At 37.3% G+C, this 14,836-nt stretch overlaps 1 protein-coding gene and 1 long non-coding RNA gene across 6 annotated transcripts in view; both read right to left on the bottom strand.

The window, feature by feature from the left end:
- LOC101852194 (chromodomain-helicase-DNA-binding protein 1) overlaps positions 1 to 14,836 on the bottom strand; it is a 52,784-nt gene that overhangs the window by 15,763 nt on the left and 22,185 nt on the right. For 4 of the 5 annotated variants that reach the window (XM_005103620.3, XM_005103623.3, XM_035971131.1 and 1 more), the window contains 13 exons: positions 14,616 to 14,806; positions 13,943 to 14,131; positions 13,276 to 13,432; positions 12,568 to 12,720; positions 11,447 to 11,518; positions 10,590 to 10,739; positions 10,232 to 10,380; positions 9,633 to 9,735; positions 8,799 to 8,949; positions 8,087 to 8,208; positions 7,691 to 7,914; positions 968 to 1,110; positions 608 to 743 (listed from right to left, as the gene is read on the bottom strand). In XM_005103620.3, coding sequence (XP_005103677.1) covers positions 608 to 743; positions 968 to 1,110; positions 7,691 to 7,914; positions 8,087 to 8,208; positions 8,799 to 8,949; positions 9,633 to 9,735; positions 10,232 to 10,380; positions 10,590 to 10,739; positions 11,447 to 11,518; positions 12,568 to 12,720; positions 13,276 to 13,432; positions 13,943 to 14,131; positions 14,616 to 14,806 — 1,940 coding nt within the window. The remainder of the gene's footprint in view (positions 1 to 607; positions 744 to 967; positions 1,111 to 7,690; positions 7,915 to 8,086; positions 8,209 to 8,798; positions 8,950 to 9,632; positions 9,736 to 10,231; positions 10,381 to 10,589; positions 10,740 to 11,446; positions 11,519 to 12,567; positions 12,721 to 13,275; positions 13,433 to 13,942; positions 14,132 to 14,615; positions 14,807 to 14,836) is intronic. The other variant, XM_005103621.3, reaches the window with a different exon arrangement.
- LOC118478153 lies at positions 1,294 to 7,676 on the bottom strand. Its single transcript, XR_004858852.1, has 2 exons — positions 2,679 to 7,676; positions 1,294 to 1,768 (listed from the first exon to the last, which is right to left on the bottom strand). It is a non-coding gene; the product is annotated as an uncharacterized LOC118478153 (long non-coding RNA).

Genomic DNA, 14,836 nt, shown 5'->3' with positions numbered 1-14,836 from the left:
TATGGTCATATGAGCGCAAAGGGGTGGATGTCAACAGAGAAGTCCTTACAGGGCATCAGACTTACTCTGCTCACCTCTCTAGTCTCAACAGCACAAAGTCTGCTTCGACTATCAAGGCACCCCGGAAATAGCGGGTCACATTAGTGTGACAATCATACAAAAGAAGTAGAGGAAAATGATGATAGTAAGGAATAGAAAAGAAAAGGCAGCAGTTCCCTGTTGCAGTTCAGGCAGTTATGAGCATGACATATTTTTTTGTAGAAGTGTTACGGCGCTGGCAACTGCATAAGGTCATATGAGCGCCAGAAGATTAGATGTATTACAAGAGAGTAACAAACATAAAACAGAAGCAGGGGAGAAAAGGATGATAGATGTTTGATAGGAAAGAAGAAGCAAACCACACCAGAGCACCCGCCAACCACCCACGAGCATGACATTGATGAATCAGCCCATTTACAATTACAATTCTACTGTGCATAAGAACTCGAGATGTTAATGTCCCACCCTTTGGGAATGGCCTAAAGACATTTCGCGTGCGTGCGTTACACAAACAGGTTGTACCTATAAAATTACATTCAATTACTTGCAACCCCTATTTGTCACTTACTTTTTGCGCTGCTCTCTGTCATCTGGAATAGCTTCTGCAAGAGGTTTCAGGTCCTCTTCAGCTTTGAGCATAGACTGTGCATTGATGCTTACACTGTTGATCTTGAAGGATGGCCCCTTGTGAGTTTTCTTTGCACCTTTAAAAGTAAAAAAATAAGCACTTTGAATTTTCATACAAATAAATTGAAATTGATTTTTGTCAAATCCTGCAGTTGTAAAAATGTCTACTCAGACAAAGCTGAAATATCATTCACAGAGGAAATAACCTTCCCCATCCTTCATTTGATTCATCACAGCAGACAAGGTATCTCATTTCTAAACAGATAACTATTTTGTTGGAGGGGTGGGCACGATTTATTACCTTCAAGACTGGGATTTTCCAACAGCTTTTGAGCATGATCTTTCATGGCTTCCTCACAGGACTTTTTCAAGTGTTCTATCAACCGTTTCAGCTCAGCCTCACTCTTTTCCTGAAGCTCTGCATCCTCAGCTATTGCATCCAACCTGAATTTAGGAAAAGGAAGATAAAGAGTAGAAAATGAGAAACCAGAAGAAAAGCAATACACATGAGAAACCAGAAGAAAAGCAATACACTACAACCATTTTGGTCGGGTTTTTCAATTGTGTGTGTGTGAGCTGAAGTCGTATGTGACTGAGCCATTGCACTTGAGCACTTGTGTCAAAGACAACTCAGATATATTGTTCTTCAAAGTCTATGGAGACTCAAAGCGAGCTGGGTTAAAGCATAAGCTTTCTTCATTGTGATCTTTGATACAAAGCCTAAGCACCAGAGTCAACAATGGCTCAGCACCAATAAAACCCTACTAACTTCTAAACTGTGTTGGCTAAATATCTATGAGCCACTCAGTCCTTTTGCAACAAAGCTCAGATGTTAAGTTAACTTTCAACATTCACCACACTTCTAAAAAAGCAGACAGCAACCCAATTAAATTTCTATGTTTCATGACAGTTACTATCAGTTTCATTGTGATCTGACAAAGAATCAAAGGTAATGGTTAAAAAAAAGCACCATCCCATTTCCATGCTAGATGATCACAAAACACAACAGTCTGAGCGCATTAAAACTAAAATACAACATTTTTTTGTAAATGAATAGAGGGCGTCTCTCTAAAATAAACAAATAATGAAAGAGTACTCAGATCTAACATTCTTCAAAGTCTAAAGACTCAGAGAGCTGGGTTAAAGCATGAACTTCTTCACTGTAATCTTTCATTTAAAATACAAGCTTAACAGGAATCCAAAGTTGATCATTAAAAACACCAGGAACTTAACAATGCTACAGTTTCTGCAAAACGCCAATTGTTTCCGTTTGTCCATACCATCACTAAGGACAGTATGTACATTGGTAAACATGTTGATCCTTTTTCCAGTTCTTTAATCTTATGGTTAACGTCTGGTATAAACACAAGCTTCACTTTTTGGAAGATATAAATTTCAGTTAACATGAGCAGCATCTTACAGTAACTAAATGTCTACTCAGACAAAGCTGAAACAGCATTCATAGAGGAAATAACTTTCCACATCCATCATTTGGTTCATCATTGCAGACACTTGGAAATATTGTTTTGGTCACAAAAGATGGAAGGGATTACCTAGATGAGTATTCTCTACTTTTTATATGAGGCTAGCTAATTTACTATGGGGAGGAGGGGCACAAAAAAAACCCCAAACCTACCAATTACTCAAGGACCTAGAAATGTTCCGTAGGTAGCTATACTCTTTGAACTCTTCATTAGTGAAAAATACTAAATGTGGTTGCAAAAAAAGCTAGTGCTTTTTAATCCCCCGAATCCAAAGTGAATGGTGTGCTTTCTTTCCCCCAAATCAAGAGAACATAATCTACAACGGCTAATCAATTTTTCACTGTGATCTGGCAAAGAATCAAAGGTAACAGTTAAAATAAACCTCCATCCCATTTCCCTGCTAGAAGATCACAAAATAACAAAACACAACAGTCTGAGCGCATTGAAACTAAAATATATACATTTTTTTTTTAAATAAACGGGGGTGTCTCTCTCTAAAATAAACAAATAATGAAAGAGTACTCAGACCTAACATTCTTCAAAGTCTAAAGACTCAGAGAGCTGGGTTAAAGCATGAACTTCTTCACTGTAATCTTTCATTAAAGACACAAGCTTAACAGGAATCCAAAGTTGATAATTAAAAACACAAGGAACTTAACAATGCTACAGTTTCTGCAAAACGCCAATTGTTTCCGTTTGTCCAAGCCATCATTAAGGACAGTTTGTACATTGGTAAACATCCTTTTTTTTTCAGCTCTTTAATCTTACAGTCAACGCCTGGTTTGTACACAAGCTTAAGTTAACTTTTTGGAAGATATAAATTACAGTTAACATGAGCAGTATATTACAGTAGTTGAATGTCTACTCAGACAAAGCTGAAACAGCATTCAGAGAGGAGATTACTTTCCACATCCAATACTTAGTTCCTCATAGCAGACACTTGGAAATGTTTTGGTCAGAAAAGGGGAAAGGATTATTACCGTTTCTACTTTTTTTTATATGATGCTTCACAAAAGTTTAATTTGGTGATGAGGGGGGAGGGGGGAGCCCCAAAAAAACCCTATCAGTTACTCATGGACCTAGAAATTTTCCTTAGGTAGCAGTACTATTTGCACTCATCATTAATGTAAGATACTAATAAAAAATGAAAGGTGTGCTTTCTTTCCACCTTATCAGGAGTGCATAATAACCATGTTGGGAGGAGGGTCATATGTGCAACAGCACTGTTCTTATGGTACTGCCCCCACGTTCATACCATAAATATTACATCAAATACATTATTTCAAAGAAGAAAAATCTATTTTTATATCATAGGCAAATAATACAGTACAAAAGATTACTCAGAATGGTTGTTCTTCAAAGTCTACAGAGACTCAAAGCGAGCTGGGTTAAAGCAAAAGCTTTCTTCATTGTAATCTTCTGACAAGCAGTGTAAAATTTAATTTAACCATATGAGAGAGATTTTCAGGAACACTTGAGCAACTTTCTGGTCAGCTAAATATCTCTAAAACTGCACTATTCAGAAAAGAGGATCTAACTTGGGGATTAAATCAAAAACAAACAAAAAGTGAAAAGCACCATAGTTTCATTGCCAAACATTGCACTTGTTAAGGTCTCCTGTTCATGTCACATGTTCTAGTGAAAATTTTCAAGTTGAAACAATGGCTCAATGTGGAACTGATAACAAATACTAAGAAAACATATGATCTTCAAAAACGTTTTGTTTGGGATTACGGCCAGGCCATGGAGAGGTTGCATTGTGAAGTGGAAGGTCAGTGTCACACAGATTAAACTTTGGGACTGAAAAACCCACAAAAACATGGCACTTTGCCATACCTTCACTGACCAACACAAAACCAGTGTACTAGGACTATCAAACACTAACATCACATACACTCTTGGACACCCATAGGACATAATCATTTGTTCATTTAAGTATACGTGACACTGCAACATGCACTACTGCACTGAGCCACTGCAGTATACATGCAATTATGAGGTGACCATGTGAAGTGGATTGTTTCATATCTTTAACAAATTTAACTCTTTGAAGAAACCACTGACAGGAGAACCCACCGTTATCGCTGTGTTTATTTGCTGAACTATTTGTCTAAGGTGGACAACCCCTATATCATTGAAAAGCTCGTCCAAAGCCCTATAATTTGATTTTCTTTATTCGCTTTCGAATTGGATAGCTTTGCATGGCCTTTGTTTTAGGTCAATTGTATCAGTCGAAATGTCGCAGTTCTTTTAATACAAAATGGCGATCTCCAGGCGACATGTTTTGATGCGGACTGAAGAAGCTTTAGAGTTGTTTATGGATGATGGCAGTGGTAAAAAGAAGAAAGTTCAGATGATAATGATGATGAATCTGTACTATTGGTTGGTAGATCTAGATCTACCTGACCCCTCCAAGTCTCATCTGGTCCAAAAAAAATTTCTGTTGAGGGCAACTATTTATCTTGCAGCCTTCATTGAGGTAAGACTGGTATTAGAGAAAAACAGAAATTGTACATGTTACTGGTGTAAGTGATTTATGTACTGTTGATAAGAAAAAAAAATTGTGACCTGGTTAAAAAAGGGCAAAGAAGGTGCGTCACAGGATATCGAGAGGGGCAAGTGGGCGCGTCTTCAAAGAGTTAACAGTTGCCCAAAACCAAATTCTTAGTTTTCCTATAACAATATTTCTCCTGGCAGACAACAAAACTACATAAGATTACTCAGAAAAATCATTCTTCAAAGTCTAAAGAGACTCAAAGCGAGCTGGGTTAAAGCAAAAGCTTTCTTCATTGTAATCTTTCCATAAGACACTAAACATACAAAATTAAACTGTCTCTTAGTATGTAAGAACGGCCATCCTTTATCCAAATGGCTTTTTCACACTTTTGAGCCTTGAAACGATTTCATTTGGTGCTACTTCCATTGGGTCTAAGAGCCACTAAACACAGAAAGCATTTCATGGCCCCATAACTAATCTAACATATACAAATACGGATCATGCATCCGATCTATGTTCATGAAACGGCTTCATTCACTTCCTGCTTATATTTGAGCCTGAGTGAGAGGTATGAACAATAAAATGTCCATTAATATCAACCTTGCTTTCTTCAACTATAGTGTGAATAAACAAGAAAGAGGAAGCAAGCTCAACATGGAAGAGGTGTACCACAACAAAAAGTTATTTTTATTCTCTAAGTTTTGTTATCTTTCTCATTGCACTGGTTGATGACGAAACAAAAGAAAAGATTACTCAGATATATCATTCTTCAAAGTCTTCTAGGACTCAAAGCGAGCTGGGTTAAAGCAAGAGCTTTCTTCATTGTAATCTTCTGAAAAGTTAATAAGAAAACATGAAACGCTCCTTCATTCATGTCATTCGACTTTCCTTGACTAAATGATATTTGATACACTTGGTTCTTGAATGTTTCAAAGGAAAAGGTGTTGGAAACTACACAATCAACAGAAGAAGATCAAATCAGACTATTTGTTTAGTTTAACACTTGCGCCTTTCCTTGACCCTAAGCACGCTACCTTAAGGTTGTACCGACATACTCTGCTAGCTCAACCCTCGCACCTTAACCCCCAAGGGCGGATAGGGCCTTCGACACTGAGCTCCTGATAGAAAAGCCCTAGATTTACGCCACTTTTCACGCTGAAGCATGCATTCAGGGCACAAAAGAGAAAACGTAGTGTGCATAAAGGCCTGTAAGGCTCAAAGATTTTTTCAAATCAAAAGTATTGAAATGTTACCCCTGGTCTAAAAGAAGGAAACCCGAAACTTCTTCAAAAGACTTTTACATGATACGACAGGGACATGTACTTAAAATAATTATCTTTCTTTGACAAACACTACCATTAATCATAGTACTAACATATTGTAGAAAAGATTACTCAGATTCGTCGTTCTTCAACGTCTAAAGACTCAAAGCGAGCTGGGTTAAAGCATGAGCTTTCTTCATGGTAATCTTCGGAAAAGTTAATAAGAAAACATAAAACGCATTCATTTATGTCATTTGACTTTCCTTGACTGAATTATATTTGATACACTTGGTTCTCGAATGTTTTTCAAGGGAAAAGGTGTTGGAAACTACACCATCAACTGAACTAGATAAAATCAGACTATTTGTTTATATAGTTTAACACTTGTGCCTTTCCTTGACCCTAAGCACGCCGCCTTAAGGTTGTACCGACATACTCTGCTAGCTCAACCCTTGCATCCTAACCCCCAAGGGGGGACAGGGCCTTCGATACTGAGCTCCTGATAGAAAAGCCCTAGATTTACGCCACTCTTCACGCTGGGGCATGCATTCAGCGCACAAAAGAGAAAGGGTAGTGTGCATAAAGGCCTGCAAGGCTCAAAGATAAGTATTGAAATGTTACCCAACTCTTAAAAAAGGAAACCTGAAACTTCTTCAAAAGACTTTTACATGATACGACAGGGACATGTGCTTAAAATAATTATCTTTCTTTGACAAACAAACACTACCATTAATCATAGTACTGAACTAAGTACTGACATATTGTAGAAAAGATTACTCAGATTTGTCGTTCTTCAACGTCTAAAGACTCAAAGCGAGCTGGGTTAAAGCATGAGCTTTCTTCATGGTAATCTTCGGAAAAGTTAATAAGAAAACATAAAACGCATTCATTTATGTCATTTGACTTTCCTTGACTGAATTACATTTGATACACTTGGTTCTCAAATGTTTTTCAAGGGAAAAGGCGTTGGAAACTACACAATCAACTGAACTAGTTCAAATCAGACTATTTGTTTAACACTTGTGCCTTTCCTTGACCCTAAGCACACCGCCTTAAGGCTGTACCGACATACTCTGCTAGCTCAACCCTTGCATCCTAACCCCCAAGGGCAGACAGGGCCTTCGACACTGAGCTCCTGATAGAAAAGCCCTAGATTTACGCCACTTTTCACGCTGAGGCATGCATTCAGCGCACAAAAGAGCAAAGGTAGCGTGCGTTCAGGCCTGTAAGGCTAAAAGATTTTTTCAAATCAAAAGTATTGAAATGTTACCCCTGGTCTAAAAGAAGGAAACCTGAAACTTCTAAAAGGACTTTTACATCATACGATAGGGACATTTACTTAAAATAATTATCTTTCTTTGACAAACACTACCATTAATCATAGTACTGACATTGTAGAAAAGATTACTCAGATTCGTCGTTCTTCAACGTCTACAAAGACTCAAAGCGAGCTGGGTTAAAGCATGAGCTTTCTTCATAGTAATCTTCTCATGTACAGTGGAAACAATGCATGTTATTTTAGTGGGACAGAATTCCTTGAAAGTAATTTTTACTTTTAAGTTTTCTGCTTTTCATACCTCATACAACCCGCCTGGACAATGTACAATTTCAGACACATTTGATTCAAAAGTAATTTATTTCTAAGGAAATGCACTTTATAGACTTACGAAGCTTAGCTTTTACACTCCGTGTATATCTATACAGCTTTTCCATACACATGTGTATCCAACACAAGCCCACTCTTTCACTATATGCAATAAAACAAGATCAGGATATATTACCTTTTAAGTGGTGCTGCAAACTTCTTGTAGCTGCGGACAAATCGGCGGATTTCAGCATTTGAAAAACCCCGAATACCATCTTTAGATGCACCCTTTGGTCTTCCTCTTTTCTTAGGTTGATCATCATCATCATCGTCATCCTCCTCATCACTAGCATCAGAGTCAGACTCCTTTTTCCCCTTCCTCTTCTTTTTATCTTTGTCAGAGTCATAATCAACCTGCAGCTGTGAAAACAAACAAACCAGACAAAAGCTACACACCAGCCCAACAACTGGAAGAAAATTTCCCATCCCAATCTTATGTGACTACAATCAATCAAGGAACACTGCCATTTTCACATATAAAAACAAAACATCAAGTTGACAACAACTAGACAATACAAACACACACACACACCTGTTTGATAGTCTTTCGGTTCCGAGGCCCCAGCTCAAGATCAAGAAGCTGTTGCTGCCTCTCTTCCTCTTCCATCTTCTGTCTCACATCTTCAGGGATTATGTCCTCCCAATCTTTTTCTTCTACAGGAACACAGAGAAACACGAAACCAGGTTAATACTAACCAAATGCATCCTTAGAAAGGAGCTGACCCACACACACACAACCGACATATAGAATGAATTTGGGAATTACATCAATGTTGGAAGAAAACAATCTTACAGCATAAAGATATTTTTCCAGAAGAGATGAACAATCAAGTTACATCTTAAAGTCACACATAGTGCCCACAAAACACGATTTTAGGGAATACACTATTATTTTAGTTGTGTATAGAGGGAATATCCAATGAGCTGGGGGCTACGTAGGGAAAGTGTTGAGAAGTCACATTTTCACTCTTTTGAAAAAAATGGAGATACGACAAGAAAGCACCTCGGTCGCAATAGATTACATAGAGGATACTACAGCAATTTCGGCACACACAACCATATCAAAACTCTTCTGACATTCGATGCAAATACTGACAACTCCAAGAATGCAAGCAGTATGAAACGTTACAGGACTATTACTATCGCCAGCATTATTTTACTAGAAAGAACAGTCCTGTTATCACCTTGAGAAGATTAATAACCCCTTTACAGCAGATCCGTAACAATTCAAAGCAAGTACTTACCTTCTTCACCAAAGCTTGCCCTGGACGTCTCTGCCTCTTCCTCTAAGTTGCCAAAACTAGCCACCTTGAACTGAGATAGAAGTTCATCCCCTACACCATGGGCTTCTGTTTCATGCTCTTCAGCTCTGTTCAAAATATCATCGATGTCAACCTGAAAAAAAACACCAAAGAATGGCATAGTCAATATTATTCTCTGCTAGCATGCTACATGGTACAGATTACCTTGACTATTAACATTTTTTTACCCCAATTAATTAATAAGCTTATAAACTTGAATTTCACATCTCAATTGACTGGCTCCTCATGTAGTATATTGGCTGTCCACACCTGAATTATTCCCCTCTAATCAAACAATACATTGTGAATGTGTAAAATATCTAAACATTTTCCAAGCACTGAATTTCACTTTTCATAATACTTTACAAACTGAACCAACTATCATGTCTCATTTCCTTCTCAATAAATTTAAACAGGGGTATCATTATCTCTAATCCAATTCCTATTTTTTAAACAAAATAGCAATCTTTTAAAAAAGCAGGATGTAAAAACTATTTGTTTTTTTTTTGTAAAGTGTTTTACAGCGCTCACAACTGCATAAGGTCATATGAGCGCGCCGGACACACCTAATATTTTCAATTGGTAGGAAATTTGAATTTTGCCCGAGTGGCAGCCGAAGCCTACTCTTATCGATTTTAGACCACCAAGGGATCTTTAACGTGCGCAACTTGCACACGGGCCCTCCGAGATTTTTCGCCCTTGTCCGAGAAGGCTACGTGTAGATCTTTCCTACCAGAAGATCAGGGGTGTGGCTGAAAGACTAAAAACTATAATTACCTGCTGCTCCTCTTCATCTTCATTCTCTGTTCCCTTGAAAAGTTCCTCCGCTCCAAACTTCAATATGGCACAAAGTTCATCTTTGCTAAATGGCGTAGCACTGCTGGGAAAGCCCAAAGCAGAAAATGACAATATCTGACATTATGTAAAAGTATACGTACATTTAGACTGCCATATTTTTCATCAAAGTCGTTCCAGTTTTTTTCTCTGAATCAAAGTTTGTCATCCTGCAAAGACTTTTTCAGTAAACAATGGACCTTTGCATCTGATTTAATAAACATGTATTCAGTTGTATCACAAAAACATTTGTAAGCTGACTGACAGTTAACATTATCTAAACAGAAGGGAATAATACTGCACCAAACTATGCATAGGGTAAAGGATTCCAAACTGAAGAAAATTACAAGCAAGTCGTCTCCTGTTGACCAACATTTGAAGTCAACCCAACCCTGAAGGCTAGAAAGTTATCCCCAAAAAATATTCACACATGGAAAACCTATTACAGCCTCTTCATTCTTCAGTTGCATTTCCTCAATGGACTGAACACTGTATCAACCTAGAAACATAAGACTACTGGATATTCTGCCATTTTAACTTACCTTGATGGGGCAGAACCTCGGTCTAGTACTGTGCGCCCAGTTGTGTCCATTCTCTGAATGACTAAATGGTCCAGAACCATTTTCTTTTTTGCACTCTCCACAATTTTTTCTTCCACAGTAGAACTGGTCACAAGCCTGTACACACTGACCTGTTCAGAGAGAATTCAAGCAGTCAAATACACACTCCCATCACAATTAAACTGCAAAGTAAGAACACCATTAGTCCAATTATTTGTTAATTCACTTCTTTCTGTAAATCAATCCCAAGGTATAAAGTGGTACTATGCTTACAAAAGCATTAATAATCCTTTACAAAAGCATTAATAATCTTCATAAAGAAACAATTATCTGACTATACCTGCTTCGTCTGCCCAATCCTATGAGCTCTGGCCTGAGCTTGCAAGTCATTTTGAGGATTCCAGTCACTATCAAAGATTATGACAGTATCTGCAGTAGCCAAGTTCACTCCCAACCCTCCAGCACGAGTAGACAAGAGGAAACAGAAGTCCTGCAAAGAAAAAAAAATCAGTCAAAGGTTATTCAAGTAATAATTTATTTCATGGCAAACTTAAGTCAAGTAATGAAAATAGCATAGTGCATAATTTGAGCTTTCTGATACACTAAACAGTTAATACCCTTCTTTTTACCTTCAATGTGTTGAGATAGATTTTTATTTGAGAGTAAAAAATCTGCATACAGGAAGGGAGACTCCCCATTTCTGATTTGGTTTGTTTCCTAGTACGAATTTTACAGCACTTCCGACACAAATAGGTCATATAAGGGCAGAAGATTAGAGGTGTATCTAGAGAGTAACGTACATTGATAGGAAAGAAGGAGCAAACCACACGAAAGGGCCAAAAACCACCCATCACTCCTGATTTATGATTAACGCCTCCATCCACATGATTTTCAGAATTTAGGAGACATGATGCATCAAAACAGATCAAAGTACTCAATAAAATTACTTCTCCAAGCAGGAATCAAAATAACACAACTTTTTACTTTTTTATGCAATGGTGAAAAGCAATATTATAACAACACAATATCAAGCTCTCACACAAGTCTAGGGAGTGCAGAGAATTTTACAATTGCCAGATGAAAATTAAGATGATCATAGACACCCAAAGACATAATGAAAGCATTCAATGACATATTCTATCTTTACCATCAACTGTCAGAAAATGGTAGCACTACAAAAGAGAACTGGCATCTCACCTGCGATCCCTCAGCATTGAAGTGATCCAATGCTTGCTTTCTGAGATCCCCACGAATAGTACCATCCAATCTCTGCACAGCAGGACAAGAGAGAAAATAAAACATTATATACACTCCACACAGAGGCTCACTTTATGCATTCAATCATGAAATGCAGGGTTTTATTTGTATCTTTTGTCTCTGAGGCATGGAACAGCATACTGGAAATTTAAATAGGAAAACAAAAAGCAAGAGTCAATCTTAAGTTTGCCACACCCTTAGGGGAAGGAGCCACCCTTGATTTTGAAGATTTTGGGTCAGGCTACGCAAATTTTATGTTGGCTGATTTTTTAAGATCAGGCAGTTTTTTAATCTAAAAATAGCATTTATACAATTGAGAAAGTCTTTATTCTCCTGGCAAATTGCCTTTGAAAACATGAGGATTTATTAATAAAGTGAATTTCACAATTATTGTTGGTTTTCGCAAAATTTAACATTTTTGCAGTTTTTTCCCTACTCCCTTAGTTTTTCACCCTTTTGACATGAATCTTCCAGGAAACGTAGATGGCAAGGCTGTGATCAATGTAACAGAGAGATATTTGCTAAAAAAAATTAATACTTTTCCATTGGCAAGCGACTACGCAACCAAAATTTTTTTTTAAAAACAAGTTGTACTTTGGAAAAAATTCTCATATTTTTTTTCTTTTGCATATTGAAAAAACTCGCTGTTATGCTGATAGGGTCTAGTTCAGGTATACTTTCACGAAATGGTCAAATTTGGTCTGTAAATAAGAAAGCCGTAGGGATTTGAAATTAATTGTTCATTTTCAAGATGGCAGTCATTTCCATAGCAACCGCTGTAGCTAACATAAAATTACATATAATGAGATTTTACTATGTCTAACTTATATGTGTACTTAGATTTGATCTCGGGCAACAAACATAGAAAAAGGTCCTCAAGGGTAGCTCCTCCCGTTAAATCACACAAAGAGTAGAATTACCACAAGCACCCAGAGCTCCAGTTTCTCACAAACATATGACTAAACATTTAAAACATGTGGTAACTGGTCAGTAACATTCCCCTCCAAAATGGGTGCAGAAGCAAACGCTTGAAAGTTGAACTTAATTCCTCCAAAACTCACCTGATAATTGAAGTGCCTGCACTGCAAATAGTCTGCAACAATGTCCAGCATGCGGACCATCTGTGAGAATATCAGGACTCTGTGCCCTGTTTCTTTCAGTCTAACCAACAGCTTGTCCAACAGCAATAGCTTGCCACTTCCTTTCAGCAAAGTCTGAGAAGTGCAAAATGGACAGTAAGAAAATACTTACATTGGATACCACAATAATTGTTTTTTTGTTCGAAACTTATAGCCCTACATAGAAAAAGAATCCCCAGACAAAAATAATTTTCACTATTATCCTGTTCTGCTATTCTTCAAATTTTTTTAAACCATAAATAGTGCCATTTATGGAATGATAGGGTTGTTACATTATGTATACTGATCCAAGAATCAATACACTGGAATTTTCAAATTATGAAGCAGTCTCTGTGCATTTTACCTGCACCTTACTGCTACTATTTTTTTCGCCCAAGTTAAAAAAAAAAAAAAATTCTCATCCAACAAGAATTTCACTTACAATACAAGAGGCAGAGAAAAGATTACTCAGACAAGTTGTTCTTCAACGTCTGTAAAGACTCAAAGCGAGCTGGGTTAAAGCATGAGCTTTCTTCATTGTAATCTTCTCACACCCAGAGTAAACTATGCACATTACTATATTTAGGAGAGAATGACTGAACAATTTTGTGACCACCCTTTTTTTTCAAGGCACAAGCAAGTACCACATACCTGAAGTCTCTCTTTTAGTGCTGGCTCTTCCTCCAAAGGTACAACCAAATGGGCATGATTGGCACATTTCTTCAGTTCCATCATAATGTTTGCATACGATGACACATTCCCACGCATGCCTTTCATCAGGGTTCTGAACTCTCTTTTGAGAATAGCCCTAGTTAAAAATAGTAAATGAAAATGAATTCCATGACACAAACCAATATTAAATAAGTTTGCAAAACCAAGCACAAAATTTCATCGCAATACTTGAAGAGTTAAAGGGTACTAGCTGAAACAATGAATAACTGCAAATTGTTATTTTTCTTAAAATATGGTTGTAAAGACATTGACCAAAAGGGGATAATAGAGCCAATATCAAATGGTACTCAGAATATTTTAGTGCACAAGACTAATAAATCACAATATCTGTGACTCACCATGAGGTAACAAAATTTCATTCCTACATGTACAGAACTAGAAAGAAGCTATCAATAAAAAATAAAATAAAATATTAAACTTCCGAAATGCTTTGGGGGCTATGAATCCTACAAAAAAAAGCACAAAACAACAAAAAATGGCAAAAACAACAATTTCTGTTTCTGGAAAATAGTAGAGTTCGCTAAAGTCTTAAAAGAAGGCAATGCCAAGGATATTCTACTACACCAGATTTCAGAGAAACACTCACTTGTAATATGTTTTCTGTAATGAAGAAAGCTCAACACGCAGAATTCTTTCAGTCTTTGCAGGCAATGACTTTTCGACATCTTTTTTCACTCTCCTCAATAGGTAAGGCTCAAGCTGTTTGTGCAAAGAAATAAACCCTTTCCCTTCCTCCTTTGAATGTTTTGCTTCAAAATCAGGCCAGCTATCAAACCTAGAGAGAGATTATTGAGATACATTAATCCATGTGACTACAAGATGACCAGCATTTTTATGTGACACAAGGCTATTCATAAGAAGATAATGATAACAAGATACTGACAATGATGGCAATGAATGCATGATTGGAATTAGTTATGCATAAGGAGCACTGTAACAAAACACAGTTGATCAGTGTAATGTTCTCTTATGAAATTTTGATCTTTACATGGTCAAGAAGAATATGGATACAAAATGAATAGAGAACTTATGAAAACAAAATCTAATACTTCATAATACATTTTCTCTCTCTGTCTCTCTCAGATCATTACACACACAGTACACAAGACGAAGCTCAATACCAATCAAAGGCAGCAAACATGACATGGGCACCAGACCAAAACAAGACAGCTTGAATCTACCCACAAAATGCTGATAATCAGTATAAGACAAAGTCTATATATGTCCTACCCTTATATCTACAAAAGACATAAACTTACTTTGAAGGCATGATGAAATGTAGCAGTGACCATAACTCTTTCAGAGAGTTCTGTAATGGAGTTCCAGTGATGAGGATCCTATGATTAGTGTCAAAGCCCTCAAGAGATCGATACAGCAAAGAGTCATCATTTTTCAATCTGTGGGCTTCATCAACACCAAGGAAGGCCCACGACTCAGCCCCAAGGAAAGACTGGATCAGGACAAAATGGGACAAAGAAAG

The sequence above is a fragment of the Aplysia californica genome, unplaced genomic scaffold (assembly GCF_000002075.1).
Source record: "Aplysia californica isolate F4 #8 unplaced genomic scaffold, AplCal3.0 scaffold00382, whole genome shotgun sequence".
In the NCBI taxonomy this organism is placed as follows: domain Eukaryota; kingdom Metazoa; phylum Mollusca; class Gastropoda; order Aplysiida; family Aplysiidae; genus Aplysia; species Aplysia californica.
This window is presented reverse-complemented; position numbering and strand designations above follow the sequence as displayed.